At 42.5% G+C, this 20,779-nt stretch overlaps 1 protein-coding gene across 1 annotated transcript; it reads right to left on the bottom strand.

Moving 5' to 3' along the window:
• Positions 1 to 6,417: 6,417 nt before the first annotated feature.
• Positions 6,418 to 20,677, bottom strand: DNAAF10 (dynein axonemal assembly factor 10). Its single transcript, XM_049799483.1, has 8 exons — positions 20,471 to 20,677; positions 19,415 to 19,515; positions 18,218 to 18,348; positions 17,641 to 17,742; positions 16,102 to 16,217; positions 15,654 to 15,788; positions 14,033 to 14,130; positions 6,418 to 13,253 (listed from the first exon to the last, which is right to left on the bottom strand). The coding sequence occupies exons 1-8, from the start codon at positions 20,657 to 20,659 to the stop codon at positions 13,046 to 13,048; spliced, it is 1,080 nt and encodes a 359-aa protein (XP_049655440.1). The 5' UTR covers positions 20,660 to 20,677; the 3' UTR covers positions 6,418 to 13,045.
• Between the last annotated feature and the right edge of the window lie 102 nt (positions 20,678 to 20,779).

Here is a 20,779-nt window from a genome sequence, read left to right as displayed (position 1 = left end):
TAAATAGTAGAACGGAAGTCAGTATCTGCATCGAAAGTATTGGCATTCGTAGCCAGAGACCTCTTCCGTCTACTTTCTGTTCACAGTCTCGTCTGAAGCTTATTGTAACTAAAGTCTGCAGCCTATCCCCTCCAAGGCAGATTGAGATAGGATCACTAGAATCCTTCAGTGTGGTTGAAGAGGGCCTGTTCTCAAATACAGGTTATGCAGGAGTGTATGTGACTGATTAAGTCGTGGCTGGTTGCCTGAAGGGAATGTGCTGAGCTGGCTTACTCAGCATCAGGGTTTCTAGCGGAAAACGGGTCCAACTGAAGGACAAGGTCAAGGTTGGGGAAACTGGAATTCTGTATTCGTAGGGGGAACAGGACTAGAAGATCTTAACTAGCTTCAGTGCACTTCTCTGTGCCTTCAGTACAATTTAAAATATTGCAAAAGTGAGTGTCCTTTTAATAAGTTGGTTTATATCTAAGTGCTATACTATGTCTGTTCTAATTAAATCAGTATGAACTGCAAATGAGAGTCTTTCTCCCAGTTAGAAGCATATCTAAAGATCTTCACATGGAGTAGTTACATGTTTACATCTTGTCATCTCCTTTTACTCCAGGAGATTTAGAGGTCTAGGTTTTCAGTTTCAACCAAAAATGGCTGCAAAAGCAAGTCCTTTTTTTTTTTTTTTTTTTTTTTTTACAGCAGAGTATTTATGAAAGCAGAAAACACAGGGATTCTTTAAGAGCCTTTCAGCTGTATTTGGGACACACATACAGACAGTAGAGCCACTGGTGTAGGGAATAGTATCCCTACTGTCTGCTACTATTTTAGTGTAGTAATATAATGTTTCACTGAATTTTCATAACCGTTTCTTATTTTCAAAAAACCACAGTCTTAAGTATTTTATCTTGTTCATTTTTATTAGTACAACGACAGAATTTTGCACTGTAGGTAAAAGGGAATTTAGGAGAGGTGTTTTGGGTTTTTTTTTTTCAAAAATTCAGAAATGCAACAGTCTGAAGAGTAGCAGGGAAATAGCAAGACCTGCACTCCTAAATAAAATAATACTTTGCACTTCCAGTGCGCCAAGTGTCTACAAGGACCTCAGAACACTTGACATATGGTTAGTTCATTCTTACCTCAGTATTCACATGTCACAGGTTGGGAAATGGAGAGGGAAGTTGATTGATAGACTAGTTGGTTTACCAAATGTTAGCTAGTGGTTTCTGCCAGAGCCTTATTTCCTAAACCCAATATTTTGTTTCAATTACAAGATCAAGGGAAAATGCAATGCATGCTGATCAATGTTCAGATTCAGTGAACTCTGTAGATTCTAACCACGTATAGCATTAATGCATACAGGTTGTACTCAGAGTATTTCATGATCATACAGTGTGGCGCTCTGTCTCCTTCTAGTGGTTCACATTTATTGTAGTTTTGCTACTGGGTCCAAACTACTACAGATCTGTACTTTTGTTCAGCTAACTGGAGTTCCTATCCTGAGCGCCATAAGTCTTGGAATTTCTTGAGTCAGTTCATTCAGAGGATTACTAGCTATACAAGCATTCATTTTCTGCTTAAAATGGCTGTGTTGCTTGTTTGGTTTTCAAGAGTAGAGGGTGAGGAGTTAAGGATTTATATTTATTCCAGCCAAAATATGACTGAGATACAGCTCATATAAGTCAATTATTTTATGCTGGTGCCACTCTGAAAATATATTATGATTTTATATATGGATATTTATAAAAAAATCTATCCAAGAAAAGCTATACTGCCATCCAGTACTTAATGGAAGCCATTCCATTTGAGAGGCCTGTGAATGATTATTGATTTCTCTGTATCATTGCCAAAACAACAGAAAACAATCCTGAATATTTTCTCCAAAGTAGTCAAAGTGGCAGACATCTTTAACATAATTACTCCTTTATTATGAGGTATCTCATTCATTGTACATACTACATATTGACTCCTGTGGAGGCAGTGTTCTTTGCAGAGCAGACTTGGAGGCCAAATCCTGTAGTCTTGACCTCACTGGAAACATTATACTTACAGCCTGGGTCATGGAAAGCACCACAGCCTGACATACAGACCAGCTGTGGCAGAACTCACAGAAACAATGCCACTGAAAAAGCTTTTGGAGATGCTCATATAGAAGACAAGACAAAAAAACAGCCTGGATTCTTCTGTTCTGCATCTGGTGTGAATACAAAGAAGGATGCCAGAAGCTACTTGTAACAAAAGGGTTAATGAATCATTGGCAGGATAAAAACACATATGCTAAAATCAGACCAAAAGCAAAAGGTGGTTGTAATAGGCATCTACAGTAATCTTAAGGGAGAAAATAAAGCAATAGAATTGCTTTGTCTGCAAGTCCAGCTTCTTCTGACACTGAACACTCTTTTTGGCCTTTTAATGTGAGTCTTAATGAGAGCAGCAGAAATACTTCATTAAATAATTCAACCTTTCTAAGTACATACTTTTATCAGGTGTCCACCATAAGCCCTTTTTAGCTATTACTGGAAAGCCCATACATCCAAACACAGAGAATATTCCCTTTTATTCTGTCAGTATCTGTATTAAACCTCTAGAGATTCAGCAACCATGACGAAACTGCTAAACCAATGCAGACTTAAATGAGATTAAGTCAGTGACAGTACAGCAACACCGTGTTGAAACTAAACTGAGAAATTTCATGTTACCTCTGGTCAGTCTGTAGCTTGCGATTAAAATGTGTGTGTCTAAACTTGTGCAACATCACAGTTAAACTATTTCAAGAGTGAGTTAGTCTGTACCTGTGTTACCTGAGCTGCAGACCATTTCATGACAGTTCCCGGCCTAGCATGTTTAAAGTCAAGTTATGGCCAAAGTCATTAAAAAGCGGAGTACGAGATGGTACCTTTTGAAATCTCAGGTCAGAATGAGCAGACTAGTTTGGGAGATGTTAGTATGTGTAGTACACTTGCGTCTGAAGGGCCTCAGCCATGTTGGGCATTTCTGGGATAGGCATTTTGTGATTGTGAGGCCTGTTTCTTTGCAATGTAGTCTAATGAATTTGCAATCTGATTTATGGGCAGACCAGCAAGTTACCAGAAGAGGGTGTAGCAGGAGTAAGCTGAAGCATGAACACCCATCTGCTCGCCAGTACCTACCTACATGCACTTGCCACTCAGTGGAAGAGGGGTAAGTACCTGATGCTTCCTCTGGCATATCAGAAGACAAATACTTGCAAAAGGACAGTTACAGACAGCTGCCTGACTCAGTGGCATGTTTATGGTAACTTACATCTCTGCCTGTATTCTGCAGAGACCAGATATATACAGGGAGCAGGGAGGCATGGCAGGAATAGAGAGTTTACAGTGATGTATTACAAGGTGGACCGTGAATCCAGGAAGAGAGCCCAAGATATCTGGCTGCCAGGTTTGTGCCCCAGCCACTAGATAGGGTAAGAAGGGGAATAGAGTCTTGAGGTTAACCCACAGGGATGTCTCACATCTTCAGGAACTAAAAAAACTGTACCAGTGACACTTAGTACGGTGGAAAAGAAGTGTAACCTCCAAAATTTTCCATGTTGTGATACAGTTTGATGGAGTTGGCGACAGCGTATGCGGCAGCATAAGCCCAGGTGAACTTAGACTCACCTTTCACTTAAAATACTCTGGAAATGTCTTTTTTTCTGCACTCAAATTAAATTAGAATGACTCTAAACCCACTAAGCACAGACTCTTTTTCCTTTTGAAAACATAACATTTCTAATCAAAATACAGACATAAAAGTACATGGAAAGAAGGAAACTGAGGTTGATGTAGCTTTGTTTTAGGGAGGAAAAATAATATAATTCAATAAGACTAGCTTAAACCCTCTGATTAAAGCTTTTATAACAGATAGGAAGGATGAGATCTACACTGAGATAAAAATAGTTAGTACAGATCAAAAGAGCTTGTGTTCATGCCAACTAGATTAAGTGACAGGATGTGGTGAAGTGCTGGGTACCATATCTGGTTACTTTACATACAAAACTTTATTAGCTGAATGTAGATGTATCTATTAGGTTATATGTATTTATATATGGAAACTGTAGAAATAAATTGAAAGCAATCTACCATGTGTAGAGTATTTGTTCTGATACTGTTCTAAGATTGCATTTCTTCCAATTAGTATGTAAAGCTGTAATTTTTTATAGCTGTCTCTCTCACTAAGATTATGGAAGTAAATTGTATTAGAAATTCAGGTTTATTTTTAAATGCATTAGCATTCCACCATTCTCACTTGTTAGTTTCTGTGCATAAATTCAATAGAACCATATATTTCATACTCCAGCTTCATTTTAGCAGGAAGCCTAGGACAACTTCGGTATTAAATTAAACTTAGGACACAAATTGCAGTCATCATTTTAAAGGTGTTTTTTATATTTATTTATCTGCACATGGCCCCCGAAGAGGAAGAGGAAGGATACAGGACTGGAAGACTCTTTGGTCTAACCCTGTGTGGCTGCTCTTATGTTTCTCATATACTCTGCAACAGCAGGATGTGGGAGGACAGGAATGTGAATGTCAGGAAGGGAAAACACTGCTGGATATGAAGATGCCACAAGCCTGTGCCACTGCACACTTCTGCAAGGCAGCAGAAAGGGTCTGTCCCCCACATCTGCCAAACAGTCTGCAAAGTCCTGCCTGGTTGACCTATGCCAGAAAGAAACACAAAGGAGAGATTCTGTCATCTCTGCAGGAAGATTGATGACTCAGAAAATGAAAGGTTTAGCATGGGATGCAACTGAACTGAACAGATTTCATTAGCTTCACCTACATTTTATTGTTACTTTTCATTGTTGCTGCAGCAGTGCCTAGAAACCTGAGCCTCACAGTACTCCAAGCTGGAAATACTCATGAGAAGACTGTCTCTGTCTGAGAAATGTTATACAATAAGCAAAAGATGAAGACAGCAGGAGGAAAAAACCTTTAGTACACAGAAGACATTGCTAGTGTTGGATCCTTTCTGGCAGACAGATGCAGGACGGGCTGGAGCAACATCCCAGCATAACCAGAGCCAGAAACAGCTACAACTGCAGTAGAAGAGGTGCACGGTTTCATTATGGCTACAACTGCAGTAGAAGAGGTGCACGGTTTCATTATGATCTGTGACATGGAAGGGTGTGAGAGGCTGAAGCTCCCTTAGCCCTCTCAGCAAATCCACAAATACGAACTTAAGGCTTTGTGCCATGTGTAGTCATTCACACCTGTGCTGAGTGAGGATAAAGTAGTATTTCTGTGCTGATGGAAGTGTTTGCACAAAAAGATTAGGTCCTCAATATCTTCTGAAACAGAAATATTGCCAGTGGTGTGTTTTAATGTAACCAGCCCCTTCCTGTAAGAGAAGGAACTGGAAGCAGCTGGGACTTGGAGACTTAACTAGTAATTTACTTCAAAGAAAGAGTAGTTTCAACTGCAAGACTGTAACAGTCAGTCTAACAGTGTGCAACTGATACAATGCAATCTGGTTAACAGGCTGAGCTACTATTTTTGAATCACTGCCACACAAAAAGGTCCCATCAGGTCTCAATTGCTGTACAGCTCTGCAGGCCTTACTGCCATTCTGCAACCCACACATCCACTAGCTTCAGAAAATGTCTTAAATTTTTCACAACCTTAAAATCCCAAGCAACCTAGGAGAGCTTGCCTGTGCTTGTTTTATTTATGTTGCTGATGGGCTTTTAATAGTGACAAAAAAATGACTTCACCGCCATGCTTAACGAGGTCAGGACATAATGTTCTCATCAGGAAATACCGTGAGAGGATGGCAACCTTGGGTGGCCTCCTCTTGCACATTGATAAGACAGGAAGAAGACATTGGTCTGGAAAGGGAACACCAGCAGCATTCTGCACAGGCTGTTTTTACTGCTAAGCTCAATAGAGGAGGGAACTTACAGGTGCCTCCGCATGGTTGTGCAGCTCAGCACTCTCTGCACATCCCCAGACATGGAGACAGTGACTAAAGATTTACTAACATTGTGGAGGCAAGGGAGTACAGTCAGGAGGGAAGGAGATCTCCTGGAAGTAGAGAAAACTGGAGCAGACGCATCTGTCCCTGAGAACCTGGACTACTAGGCTAAACAGCAACAGGCTTGTTCTCTGGCTTAGAGACCAATTGGCATAGCTTGTGACCATACTGTTAAATTGAGCTAGTCTCCAAAGCAGGGCTGCCACATGCAGGCTGCCTGTTGGGAACAGGCCCTGCTCATGCTATGGTCCTGAATTGCACAAGCAAATTATTGGGCCAGTTGCTAGTTAAATTCTCTACCTGGCCCCCATGAGTGGCGCGGGGGGATGGGGAATGGGGGTTACTATCAGTTCATCACACGTTATCTTCCTCCTCAGGGAGAGGACTCCTCACTCTTCCCCTGCTCCAGCATGGGCCCCCCTCCCCCGGAGGCAGTCCTCCATAAACTTCTCCAGCATGAGTCCTTCCCACAGGCTGCTGTTCTTCACAAACTGCTCAAGGCAGGTCCCTTCCATGGGCTGCAGTCCTTCAGGCACAAACTGCTCCAGCGTGGGTCCCCCATGGGGTGACAAGTCCTGCCAGAAAACCTGCTCCAGTGTGAGCTCCTCTCTCCACAGGTCCTGCTAGGAGCCTGTTCCAGCACGGGTTTCCCACGGGCTCGCAGCCTCCTTCAGGCACCTGCTCCAGCATGGGGCCCTCCATGGGCTACAGGTGGATACCTGCTCCAACATGGACCTCCATGGGCTGCAGGGGGACAGTCTGCCTCACCATGTGTCACAACCTGGGCTGGACAGACCAGGGAGTCCCTGTTTAATTTGAAATTCCCTCAGGCTAAATTAAGGTGAAACGACACCATAACAATCAGTTAAAGATTTTATTCATAACAGAAGCTAACTGAACTGGGGAGGCGTGATAGTAGGTGGCAGGGTTTCTTACAACAGGAATTGGCATAAGGCTACTTCTGTAAACCGTGTAACCCAGGGTAACCATATACATCAATTCAGGGAATAAGGAGATCCCTCCCGTTGAGTCACAAAGTTCAGAGCAGACCTCCTTGCTTTCTAGACTCCTTCTCAGAGAAGGGCCCAGGGGTGGCTGGATCCACTCTTAGTCCCAGACTTTGTTAATGGTTTTATGTCTTAAAGGGATGAGGTGTAGGGATTGTGAAAAATGAAAGAGAAAAGAAGACAGAGAGAGAAAAAGGAAGAGAGAAAGATTTCACTGGTCCTGGGTCCAACGTTGGTTCAGTCAGCTGAGGGGTCCAGTTCCAGTGGGCTTGCACACCTGGGGCTTCAGTTTGTGTCCTTTTATCATCCTTGCCCCTCCTTCGGGTGGGCACTCAAACTTATTAGGCTAATGAGCAGTTTGTGAGCCTCTGGGCTTGGGGGTCATTTGTGGATTAACTTCTCCTTCCCTGCAGACATGGCCATTGTTTGATCTTTGTATCAGAACAGGGAGCTGGGCACCCTCCAGCATGGCCTCCCCCTCCTGTTGCTGATGTCTGAGCTGATGGGCTTTTCACCTCGGTTCCTTGCTGTGCAGGGTTTGTCTTTAAGCAGAACTTGCCCCACCACAATGTTTGAGACATTGACTCTTCCGGACTCTCACACCATGGTCTTCCCCACAGGCTGCAGGGGAATCTCTGTTCTGGCACCTGGAGCACCTTCTCCCCCTCCTTCGCTGACCTGGGTGTCTGCACGGTTGTTTCTCTTACATGTTCTCACTCCTCTCTCTGGCTGCAGCAACTTTTTTTCCCCCTTCTTAAATCTGTTATCCCAGAGATGCTTCCACTGTTGCTGATTGGCTTGGCTTTGGCCAGCCGGCTGGCATTGGCTCTATTGGACATAGGGGAAGCTTCTAGCAGCTTCTCACAGAAGCCACCCCTGTAGTCCCCCCTGCTACCAAAACCTTGCCACACAAACCCAATACAGCCAACTTTATGACAGTGATGAATATGCAGGCCACAAGTTCACAGCTTCTTACTTATAAATCAGTCAGCTTAGCCAAACAATCCCTACTTGCTATCGAATATATTTGATGGCAATAATTTAGGGAAGATGAACTGAACTGTATTGGCAAGCTGTATCTGCTGTGTTATCCTCAAGTTATCACTGGAGGACAGATGTCTTTTTTCCATGCAATTCCCTGCCTTCCTTCTGTGCACCAGTTGTGTGATGTCCGTAACAGCATCAGTGGTTGTGAAGGGGGAAGGGCACGTGCACTTCCAAACGTTGGTATATGCTGTGCACCTCACAGGTTTGCCATTTATTCCCTCCTTCAACTCTGCCCTTCAGAGTTATAGTTGCTATTTTGGATTGCACAAGCAGTAAGTAATTATAAACCAATACAGTTCACACATGAGCCATTCTAACTTCATTGAGTAAATTCTCAAAACACTGGCATGCTACTTAACTTTTTCCTCAGTCCTTTCTTCTGTCATGGCTCTTTTGTTGCCGATTCTGGTTTTGAATACCTTCTATACTGCAGCTGAACTTTGGAAAATCAGAGACAATAGCTGATGTTTCACACACCTTGACAGCACACTGTATTGTAGCCTCTCCTACAGAGCTATAACTTGCCTTACTTTGCTTAAAATTCAAAGTCATGGCTAAGCTGTACATAATTTTGTGTGTGTGTGTGTGTGATGAAAACTATATACTGTAGGTCAAATATAGGCTACCTGCACAGTAACCTTGGAGGGCTGTAATCTCCAAGGACCTGTACAAACAGTTTAAGTCAAAGTAACTATATTGGTGTGAAAGAAAAAACCTTGATTTGTAATAGCTGGGGATTTGGGCAACACCTGGTTAATAAAACAAAACAAAAAACAACTGTGCAACATGTACCTATATTCTGGCTGCAGTCATGCCCATAAACAGATTTTTCTCTTCCATGAGCATACAGGGATGGTTTGCACAGGAAACAAGCAATAGCTGCCAAGCAGATATACTTGTTAAATGTGGTCACTCGAGGTAGAGCCATCAAACTCGGTAGCACATTTCCATTTCCTGGCCCTGGGTGAGGCAGGGGTTTTTCCGGAGTGTTCCTCAGTGCTGCGTCAGAGAGGATTTGGCCCTCTGCATTACATCTCTGATGCATTGTGATTTTATTTAGAACACATTTTAGTTCTTCAGCCTCTAGGCTGCAGAGGTAAGGTGCCAGTCTTCAGCAAGAGGAGGAGGACTATAAATAGAGCAGGCTAGACTGCCACAGGCAGCTTTTGGTCTGCTTAAGTTTCTTGTTTAGCCTGGGAGAAGCAGAAATCCAATCTGCTGAGGAGATCCAGCATAGTACAGGTAACATAGCAACAGCTCTTCTCTCCAGCCAGTAACTGTCTTTCATTTTCTAGGTACACAGCTACAGCCACTTACCTTTCCTGAACAAGGACAGCACTACCCTTTATCTGTGCTTCCCTCCAGCTCTCTTCGCTTTTTGCAAACTCTTGCCACGCAACCTGTCATGTATTTTCGTGAAACCAGCTACTCATGAGGAAAATGCATGCCTTCATTTTCAAAACAACAAATAAAATGAATACCAAAATTAAGTACCCAGAAGTAACACACATTTCATCTTTTTGAGGCCCATGGAGCTTTAAGAAGTGTTGTTTATTAGTTCTTGCTCAAATTTGTATCACCATCATGTAGGCTCACTAGGAGCTGTCCCTGGAGTTGTTTGTATAAGGAAGGGACATTTTTGCTGCAGGCCAAGTACATAATAAAAATACCACCAAGAGCCCAGTCCTGCATTCAAGAGTTCTTTGCTTTCCCTCACAGGTACCTATATACCGAGAGCTTTTTCTTCCCTTACTCTGTGCTTGACTCAGAGTTACTATTAAAGAGAGAAACACATTTCCACAAACTTCCACTGCCTAGCATACCTTTCACTGAGTATATTTTATTTACAGCACAAAGCTAATGGGGGCCATCTCTGAACAGTGCATTTTAGACTCAAAGCACTTGAATTGATTCTTTTAACTCCACACCCCCAGCTTTTTAGAGCAAGCTGCAGCCAAGATTGCACAGCAGTAGTTCCCCCTATTCCCTCCTGCTGGGAGGCACCCTAAGAGGGACAACATTTAAAGTAATTTCAGAATATGCTCTTAGCATTACGCTATGCACACAAGCAGATGGGATTACCAATGTCAAAAAAAAATCATATACTAAATATTACACTTGAAAGCAAACCATCAAGTCTTAAGGAAGACAGCTGGATCTCATAAATCTTTGCCTTCCACAAAATATTTAGCCTACATCCCTCGGAAGAACACTTGTGGACCTATGTACATCTAACATGCTACACAACCTGCCATTTGCTTGCCAAGCCAAAGTGAAACCTGCACATATACCTGCACCAGAGGTTAGCATATCACGCGTTTTGGACGTATGGACAGACCTCATTAGTCCTTACTCAGGGATCTTGAAATTATGGGCTCAAGCCTTAGCAGCTTTGGTGCTGGCCTACAGCACCAGGACCTACCTCACTAGGGCATCCCCATGGTTCTGGCCACACTGGGGCACCTTCCCAGTGCCAAGCCACTGAGCCAATGCCTTCTTCACAGAGGGACAGATTCTCACTGGTCAAACCTACAGGCTCCTTTTCTGGAAGTAAGCTTTTGTTACAGTTTCAGATACCTCCCAGTTTGTTACTATTGGTTACTGTGCTTTCATCCCTGCTGGCCCTTGCTAAACCGGTGATGAGAGACTACATCTCAAGGCAGGCTAGAGCCAAGCATCAGTGACCTACTAAAACCATGGACTTCCATAGACACATTGAGTTTATGGTCTATTGCAATTTTCCTGCTGGCCCCCTCTGCTACACAGGCATTAATGATTTCTCTGTTCCATAAGGTTTAATAGCCTGTGAGCCTTTTCTACCCACAGGTGTCTGCTCTCTTTTTCCTCAGCTGGTTTAATCAATTAAGATACCCAGGAGTTAATAAGGACAATTTTATCTCACTTGTATTTAGCTGGAATCTTAGATCAGAGAAAAAGTCCAAAGTCTCTCAGTCCAAAACTTGTCACCTCATGCTCTCCAAAACAGAGCTGACTGACAATGCGCAGGCAAATTTGCATCCCATTTCCCTTTTAAGTGTGATTTAGCTATCCCAATGTAACTTTTCTGACACAAGCTGTTATTAGGAGGGACAATGTTTCTAGATTTTGGGAAGCTGGTGAGACACTGTAATTTCTTATTATAACTCTAACACAGTAGTAGCATCAAAGTATAGCAAGGTCCAATTTGGATCCATCAGCACATTCAGACCTTTTAGACCTGCCTCACCCTCTAGCATGTGACTTGCTGCAGTAGAGAACTCGTCAGTCCCCAGCAAACTGAAGAGACAGATAGCTTTGATAAAAGTTTCAGAGCTATTTGCCAGCAGTCTGAGGACATTGTGTAGTGCCAGGTCTGCATGTTTGCCATCTCTATCTCATCCCAGCCTTAGTGTTGCCCTTCTGCTACAGCTCCTCACCTCTCCTTTCAACCCAGTTTCTCCTTCTACTTTCAGTCGTCTCTGGTTTCCACACTGCTTCCCCCATTTGCCACTTTCCCTACCTTAACCTTCAGTATTTGGCTGTTTCCTCTTCCTCCTGCATCTTGCTTGGATGCCAGTTGGTGGCAGGACCAGCACAGACGAGGCCCTAGCATCTCTCCTTCTGCAGACTAGCCTCTAGTTTTCAGGTGCAGTCCCTGGAAGGTTAGGCTTGATTCGACACAGGTGACTCACCTGCATTTGTCAGATACCAAATCCTCATTTGGAAGTCTGAGGAAACAGAGCTTCTTGCAAATGGCCACACAGGGGCTTTTTTGTTGTTAACCTGGACAAAGCCAACATTCTCCCATCACATCTGGTTTCAGAAATAGTTAAATACTTTTACATAATACCAGACAAAGCTAATTAGCTTTGTATTTTAGGTATTACCCATTTAGGTAATACCAGACAAAGTGACAAATGAAGTCATTGGAGCTTACTGAAATTCAGAAAGCCCCCGCCATACATCCACAAATAGAGGACAGCAACTGGATATGCCTGCTAAAAAGAACTGACAGCAGCACACACTGGTAAAATCAGAAAAGAAACACACTGGAGATAAGGGGAATTACAAAGAGAAGTTCAGGTGAAACTACAGTAACAAAGCTACTAACTCTGTCACATCAGATTTTGAAGAAATACTGAATCAGTTAAAAAAAAATAAAGAGACAGTACTTTGGCTACCTTATAAAGTTTTTCATGATGGAGGTAAGTTTTAGTGACTTTTGCTGCAAAATGAGTTAAGTTTTATCTAAGTACTGCACACTGTTCTTGTAAATCTATACAAGTACATTCCTCCTCTAAATCTCTGGATGTTTGAATAATATACTTTGTTCATATTAAGACAACACTGCATATAATTTTATTTGTAGAATACCAAGCTGCAAACAGATATAAAAACAACAGAACATAAAAACTTGTTATGAAACCAAACTCAAATAATAAAACAGTGCATTTTGCTCAATAGTTTAATTTCAATATGATTTCAGTAAAAAGCTTACTCCATTAAACCTGAATATTTCAGCATCCATTATAGTTTCTATAGTGTATTAAAGAATCCTAAGTCACTTTCACAAACATTCTAATTGATATATCCAATAACAAAGTTTCTGTGAGGAAGTATATAGTAGTTTCCATCGCATGAATGCATATGGACAAAACTATATCTAAAAAAGCCAGACCATTTAACAAGTGTGAACAGATTTGCACTGTGATTAAACTGAACACAAACAATTTAAAGTGATTTCTAAAATTACAGATTGCGCTAACAAAGGCACATTTTATTTTAAATGTAGATTCACATTTCTAGAAGGTAAAAGTTTCATGCACAGGCAACTTCATGTCATTGCAGCACCATCAGTCAAACAACTCGTAACTGCATGTATCTGAACTTTCAATAGAAAGATCTGGTTTCTATTTCTTTAATCCAGTTTTAATAAGGGAGAAATTAAATTAGAAACCGGAGGACTCTCCCTCCTATATTTACAGACTGCAAACTATACTGCTTTCTCCTCAGAAATCCTAGTTTTGCTGTCAAACTTTGTTAAGCTTCGTAACTATCAACACCCTCACAGTTTGGTCAAAGGCACCACAAACACAGAGTCCCTTTTTGTCAGGGCTCCAGTCTAGGCTAGAAATCGGCTGCGTTGACAGAGTCACATTCTGCAAGAGACTGACAGAACCTGCCACCCCCATCTCGGCTCCTTCAGAATCCTTCTTCGAGCGCTGAGCTGGGTACTCACTGGTGATAAGAAAAGTAAAACAAAACCATGCATTTAGAATTTACTGATGCAACACAAATTTACTGATGCAAACACATCATTATCCTCTTTATTTTCAAAAGAAGGGTCTCCTCTGTTCTATAGATAAGGCAAATAAATGTCTTTAAAATAATGAATAATCATATCCAGCCATATCCACCCTGCATACTTAGTAAATATTTCATGAAAAAAAAATTAGGCAGGAAGTTTTGAATCTTGACACCTCTCTCCTATAGCCCTTCATTTTTTAACTGTTTGGCTTTTGCCACAGGCAAGAAAATTTCATCTCAGCTAGCCCTCTGAAACTTAATGCACCTACTTCACCGCATTTAGGATGATTAAATTATTTTGCCGTGTAATGTAAGAAGATGTAAACGTAAGAATCTTTAAAAGTCCAGGCTTTCAATATTCTTCTCACACATAACTGCTACCATATCAGAATTTTAAGAAATCCATTTTCTTCCATTTATCACCTTGTTAACCAAGGATATAATTAGATCTTGATTATGTTAAGAAAACTGAAAAGGGCAAAATTCACCTGTGCTGTTGTCACATTCTTTTAGGCATTAATCCAAGATTCCAGGTCAAGTACTGACACTGAAATCACCCTTTCTCCTGCATTTGTAAGCAATGATTTTAACTAAATATTCTGAGCTTGGAAGCAGAACCCTACTCATAATTTTCAGGAAGATTCTTTCTTAAAACATGAAATGGTTGGTTTCTTATTCCCCCTATTGCAGGCTGCACAGTGATTACTTACTATTTCCAGAGATGAAGGCTCCCAGCTCCTCCACTCGTCATAAATATATCTCTGTTCTGTGGTAGATGTCGAACCTGCCATATGGTAGATTTTTGTGCCTAATAAAAAAAATATCAGCATTGCATAAAAGTCAGTTATGGATGAGCTTCACAAGAAAGGGTGCAGAATCTTAAAACGACAATCACTTGTATGAAGAGAACCCAGCCTTCCCATGGTGGCTATTGGAATGTCTGTTCTGAGATACCTTCCCTTCCTCCAGCCTTGCGACCTCTGCCACAGGAGCATCCAGTTCCCACACAGGAGAAGCCAAGTCAGGCTTCCAGCGCACCCCTTTCTTCGGCAGGGATAAGGCAGCAGCCCTACGAAGGCTACCACTCACTAGTACTTCAGCTTCTTTGGGACTGGCCATGTGAGTGAGCAAGGTTAAAGAGAGGTAAAGTGTCTGCGTAAGCATGTCTTTTGGAACTGCTCTAGAACTACAGGATTCCCAGACTCTTAGGTGACAAAGTCACCACCAGGTTAATTTCACTCTCTGACATCTCTTAAAATCATTACTGGAAGGGAATATACTACAAACACCGTGCAAACAAAACAAACAATCTACAATTCAGATTTAAATCTCAGCCAGGGCACAGCAAGATAACATAGCAACAGAAATCACTTACGGAAAAACCCCAACACACCTACTCTGACTTAATGCATATCTGTCTGCAAGTGTCCAAAAGGAAAAGCTTAAATGCAGTGAATGAAAGATAAGAAATTCCATTTTCACATTTTGATTATTACAAACACTAATTCAGTAAATACTTTCGTGTTATCTCATCAAAGTACTTCCAACATCTTATCTGCTTTGAATGGTGGTATGGAAAATATTAATTAAAGACATTAAGTTGAAACTCAGCTTTTTCTAATTTAGGCAGTCCTGGAGAATTTCAACACAAAAGTTCCTTTTCTCTAATTATCAGATTTTGTTCACAAAAAACCCAAACAAAAAACCAAAAACCCCCTCCTATTTTATAAAGAACTTAAACTAATCAACACAGCGGTCACAGATGGAAGAAAAAAGGTTATAAGTGTTCTCCATATTTAACAGCCTCCAGACCACTAAGTCTCTCCTATATATCCTTTCACTCATTCTCAATATCCCAATCCAAAAATGTTTGGTTCCAAAGAACAAATAATGGTTTCTGTGTCTCATATGAGATCTGGTGACTGCAGGCTGAAAAGTGTTTGCAGAGAGCTCACTTTGTTTTGGGCTATATTTAAGATTCAGATCTGCATGCTTATCACAATTTAATATGGCCTCCAATAAACATGACTCCCAGACTAGGGGCACAGCTGAGCACACAGAGGTGCAACTGCAGCAGAACCCAAAGACCAGAGAAGCCCAAACATGAGGTTATAAAAGGGAGGAAACCTGGATGAGTGCTGGCAGCTGGATGCACAGGGGCTCCTTCACTGCTTGCGCCTCGGGCCACACCAGCCACGCCACCACACAGCTTTGTGTCCCAGTAACCTGGGCACCTATTACCTATCCAAGACAATAGTTTTAGACCTGTAGTACTTTGGCAGCCTATATTCAAAAAGTTTGTCTCTTAAGAAATTCTCTGTCTCCCCATACCTTCTCTGAAACAGAAGCAAAACCTTTGGTTGGATGCTGAGTTCTCATATCGAAAACATGAAATTTTCCCTCAAGCGATGTGGCCACTAGCTTGTTCATATTTACATCTTTTCTGTCAAATTCCAGACTGCAAACCTGGAAATATAAAAAAAAAAAAAATAAAATGCATTCAGCCTTGAAATTTAGCCACTGCTAAAAAAATGGGGGGTTGTGATTTGTAAATATATATTAATCATTGTTTATTTTTACAATGACATCACCACCAATTTGGAAATAACAAAGTCATCTGAAAACATGAATCTACTGAAAAATACCCCATGCTATTCAGACCAAGAATTTGAGGGGTACAGCAGAAATGTCTTCTGGGTAAATTTCAGGTAGACAGTCTTTTTAATTTTTCCATCCTACATAGGAGCTGGAATGAAAGATACTTTTATGGTTTTCTTACCCCATTCTTAATGTTGGTCTCCCATCGTAGTGACATGGTTTTTAAGTCAAACAATTTAATGTCGCCGTTGTCATATCCAGCACATACAACGCGTTCCTCTTGATTGTAAGCATTGCCTGGACACAGAGAAAGAATTAAACAGAATACAGAAACCCTCTTTACTCTGTAAATTTCAAACCTCCTAAGTCTGCAATTTCAACTTACATTTATGCCAGAAAAATAATATTACTATTGGGATATTAAGATTTAATGAACAGTCTGGTTTTCAAACCTGAAAGGTATAGAAAATATAGCTTGAAAACTGGCGGTCTGTTTCTTTTAAAAATATGAACAAAATTCTTATTCTCCCTGCCAAGTATTGCCTAAACTGCACAGACTTAAGTACTGCACACTCTTCCTGTAAACCTATACAAATACGTTCCTTCTCTAAATCTTCATCTGCTATAAACCACGCTCCCCAGACAGCGCCATGGCACCGGAGCAGAAAGCGGTTCAGCAGTTCCTTAACCAGCCTCTCAAGCATGAAACGTTAGTGGGACAAGAAGACTTTTCTGCAGACACAGACTTGTAGGGAGGCCCTGGGTGTTACCATGGCCATTGCTAGACAGATGCAGAAGCCTGCCTCCAAAAACTCTCAGCTGACAGGACCAGGGAAGCACATCAGTGTCTGAAAGCAGTTAGCTCAGGGCACATAGTTCAAGATGAACCTGGCCTCGGCTCAAGCTTCAGTAACTCAGAAGAAAACTGAAGAAAATATGAGGCCATTTTTTTCTCCATTTGTCAAAGCAGAAGACAAAGATATGAATAGCAGCAAAGAGCATTATAGTTGCACCTTCTTGCCAGGAAATGTCATCTCCTTACTATCAATTTTGTTATTATAATCCGTGCACTTATTAGCAGTTTGTAAATCTTACTCCCTGACTCTGGAGGCAAAAATGGAGCTAATCCAGAAATACCAGCTTGTGTAGAACACAAGCAGCTTGTTCTCTCCAAAAGAAAAATGCAGAGCACACATCAAGCATTGCTTTTGTCTTTAATTAGCTCTTAGCTTCAAGGATCTTCTCTTAAATTAACGCCTTAATGCTTGATAGTTGGAACTACACTGCAACAGCGATCGGTTCCCTGTGCACTACAACATTTACACTCCTTCAGGACAATGCAGCTGGATATACTGTTTTTACATTCCTAGGCATAGATATAAAGCTTGCACAACTTATCTATGCAATTATAGAACCACAGAATCATGTAGTTTGGAAAAGACCTTTAAGATCAGAGTCCAACCGCAAATGATGACCAAAGGTGCTAAAAAGAATGAGCCCAAAACCCAACTATCACAAAATCAGCTTCTTTTGGAAAAAAAAAAAAAAAAAAAAAAAAAAAAAAGATTAAAACCACATAAATTTTACAACATTGAAAAGCAAAACCTGCTACTTATGCGTCCATACAAAATAAACTATTCCACAACATCCTGAAATACTTCAATAATTGTCAAAGCACAATCATATTAGAGGGTGGAATGGATATAATCTGATAGATTACCAAATGTTACCGTCCAGCAGTCTCTTTTGCTCTCCCCCTGTACAGGTTCCATATTAGCAACAGGAGTATCCTTCTGTCTCGGGTCCCATACTTTCACAGTTCCTGTGAAAGAAGGGACAATGGATTTTGTATTATGGATATTCTGTCATGTTGCGTTCATCTTCCCAGGGAAGGCCTTTGCTTTTCAGCCTGATATTCAAAACACAGGAGCATTTCTTTCAATTCCAGAAAGCCAGACTGTGTTTAGTGGGTAGAAGAAAAAAACCAACACAAAACCAACCAGAAATAAAGTGAAAGTATTTGTCAAAGATGTATTTTCTCTAGCTGATATTTTGCATTTATGCTGTTTTGTATTCCTCCTGTCCCATGCTCAGTGACAACAGTATCTTTTGCTTATCTGCAGCTTCTAAAAGAATTAGAGAAAATTTGTTCCAAGCAAGATTCAAAAGACAGCATACGAAGAACTAGTTGCAAGAGATTCGTAACTAGTTCAGATGGCAGACTATGCCCTGCCATCAAAGCTTGCAGACTACTTTCTCAGAGTAACTGAAAAGACTTTCAAAGTTCACTAACTCACCATCTCGACTGCCAGTCACAATTTCTGGTGCACCTTCCCCAATTCCTAAGCCACCTACACCATCTATACTGTTTATGATTTCCTTATGACCTTTCACAGAATACACTGGTATTTCAGGAACTTCTAAATTCCTAGGTGAGAGAGAAAAGAACAGATAACATGGCATTTTCCTTGACGCTCAGGATTTGTATAAAAGTGACAGGAAACATGAGCACAAATTACATAAACTGAGATGAACAGTGGGAACAAAACATGGATATCACCATTAAAAACCACAAGTCTTTGTTCAATTCCTTCTTTGCTTACTGCTTTATACTGGTCTGGAAGTTTCTGCTCAGTTCTGGACTTCCCTGTTTGTAAAGGCAGTTGTGGGATTCCCAACAGCTACCCTTAAGAACTAGGTTTTATGTTGGGCTCAAAATAAATTGTGCTACAGATCAAAATACTCCAGTTAGCTTTACTTTCAGTAAGTATATAAAATGACCTTATTCAGTGATCCCCACCTAGCTCTGACTACTGCTCTTGAACGTCACATGAAAGCTGCATCCAACTGTGGGTTTCATGGTTCTTCCCCACTGATTCCCATCCTTTGAGAATCCTTCAGAATTTTATTTTAAATTTCAACTAGTGACTAATCCATGTCGTTCTTGCTATTCCAACAAAATAGAACCAATAGTTCCTTAGCAAGGGAAATGCAATAATAACAACAACAAACACCACCACCACCACCAACCCCTTTTTGACCCTGTAACTTTATTTGATAATCAATTTACCAATACAAATTACTTATACAAATAATTCAGGGACGTGAAAAAACATTTGAGACTTCAAGGTTAAAAATACATATTTAATCTGGACATCAAATTTAGGTTGAGCCCAACCTCTGACTTGTACTCATGCATCCATTCAAAAGCCTCTGAAAAAGAAGAGGACCTAGCAGAACTTTTAGCAGGTTTTTGTAGCTGCACACAGAACGCAAGCAAAACAGCACCGAATTAAACCACTGTGCAGAATTCATGTTGTTTTTACAAAACAGGCATGGTTCAAATACAGTAGCCAGCGAAGCTTACGACTGGGTCCCAATCATATGCGGCACAGAGAGCATCTCATACAAAAGCCAGCCACATACAGAAACATCAGTTCAACAGACACGTACGACATCAAATGAAAAAGCTACGAGAGAATATGCACGCTTACCATATGTTAAGGTTTCCACCAAAGTCTCCCGTAGCTAAGTATCTTTGCTGCAGAGATGTAGCACCAAAAGTTCCACATTTTATAGGTTGAGCCTTTTCAATCTTTTAAAAAAAGGATACATTCTGTGTCAGCACACGGAAAAAAACCAACACAACCGCAGACCATGGCAGCAGTTTTTTGAGAGTCCACGGGTGGCAGATTTCAGCGAAATATACATAAGACGTTTGGCTTAAAATACAAGCAAAACGCTATCAAAGGCATATGGCACTTCGTGTTTATTTCTTTGTGCACAGAAAAGCAGAGACTTTGGTTTAATGGTCTTAAGCCTCTCGCCTTCAGGTTGCTAATGATACTCGGAGGCTGCTGTTTCTACTGATTTGGAAAGATAACGCGGAGGGATTCCCAGCTCTTCCCAGAGCCCTGCTGGCACGCCGGGCAAGGGAGAATTAGGCCCTTCTTTCAGTTCATCTGTAGCAGTATCGTGCGTGCACCCTCAGCGCCTCTTGCCTCCTGAGCTATGAGTTTATTCGCTGGTGGCCCTGGGGGTCTGTATGCACCCGAGGAGCTGTCACCCCTAGAAATCGGCAAACCCTCAAAGGTCAGTTTGAGTTTTAAGAAGGAAAAAAAAAAAACCCAACCAAAAACCCAAGCACACCCGCGCCCCTAAACCAAACAACACAACCGGGGCGCGGGGCCTCCGGCGTTCCCTGCAACGCGACCCGCGACAACAAGCCAACGAGCGCACGCCAAACTAGCGCCAGTAAACGGAGCGACGCAAATTTAACGGGCGAGCCGGGCACCCCACGTCGTGGTTTTCGTCTCGTTTTCCTCCCCGCCAGCGAGTCCCGCTGGCCGCGGGCAGGCGCCTGGCTCTCCCTCCCCGAGCGGGATCCGAGCCGGGGCTGCGGCCCCCGGGCAGGGCCTAGCGGCCCTCGTCCCCGCGGAGGGATCAGGACACGCTTGGGCGCAGGCGGCGGCGGCGGCGGCGGCACCACCGCTCGCCGCCCGCCCCCCGCCGGCCCCGGCCCCGCCTCCGCCGCCGCCGCCGCCGCTCACCTCCCGCAGCAGCGCCAGGCGGCCGCCCCGCAGCTCGTACAGCTGGAGGAGGCCGGTGCCGCGCGCGGCGCTGCCCAGGCAGAGGAGGCGCGCGCTGCGGGGCACCCACTTGCAGTCGAACAGGGTGTAGCTCAGCGCCTGCTGCACGTGCGACACCAGCTGCGGCCGCTCCAGCCCCGCCGCCGACATCGCCGCCGCCCCGCGACGGGGCTGCCCGCTCCGCCGCCTGACGGCCGCGCTCCGGCACCGCCGCGGGCACCGCCGGAAGCGAGCGAGCGAGCGAGCGAGCGGCGGACGGGGCGGAAGTGA

Source organism: Accipiter gentilis, chromosome 5, assembly GCF_929443795.1.
Source record: "Accipiter gentilis chromosome 5, bAccGen1.1, whole genome shotgun sequence".
Lineage (NCBI taxonomy): Eukaryota > Metazoa > Chordata > Aves > Accipitriformes > Accipitridae > Astur > Astur gentilis.
Note: the sequence above shows the minus strand (reverse complement) of the source record. Positions and strands in the feature narration are given on the sequence as shown.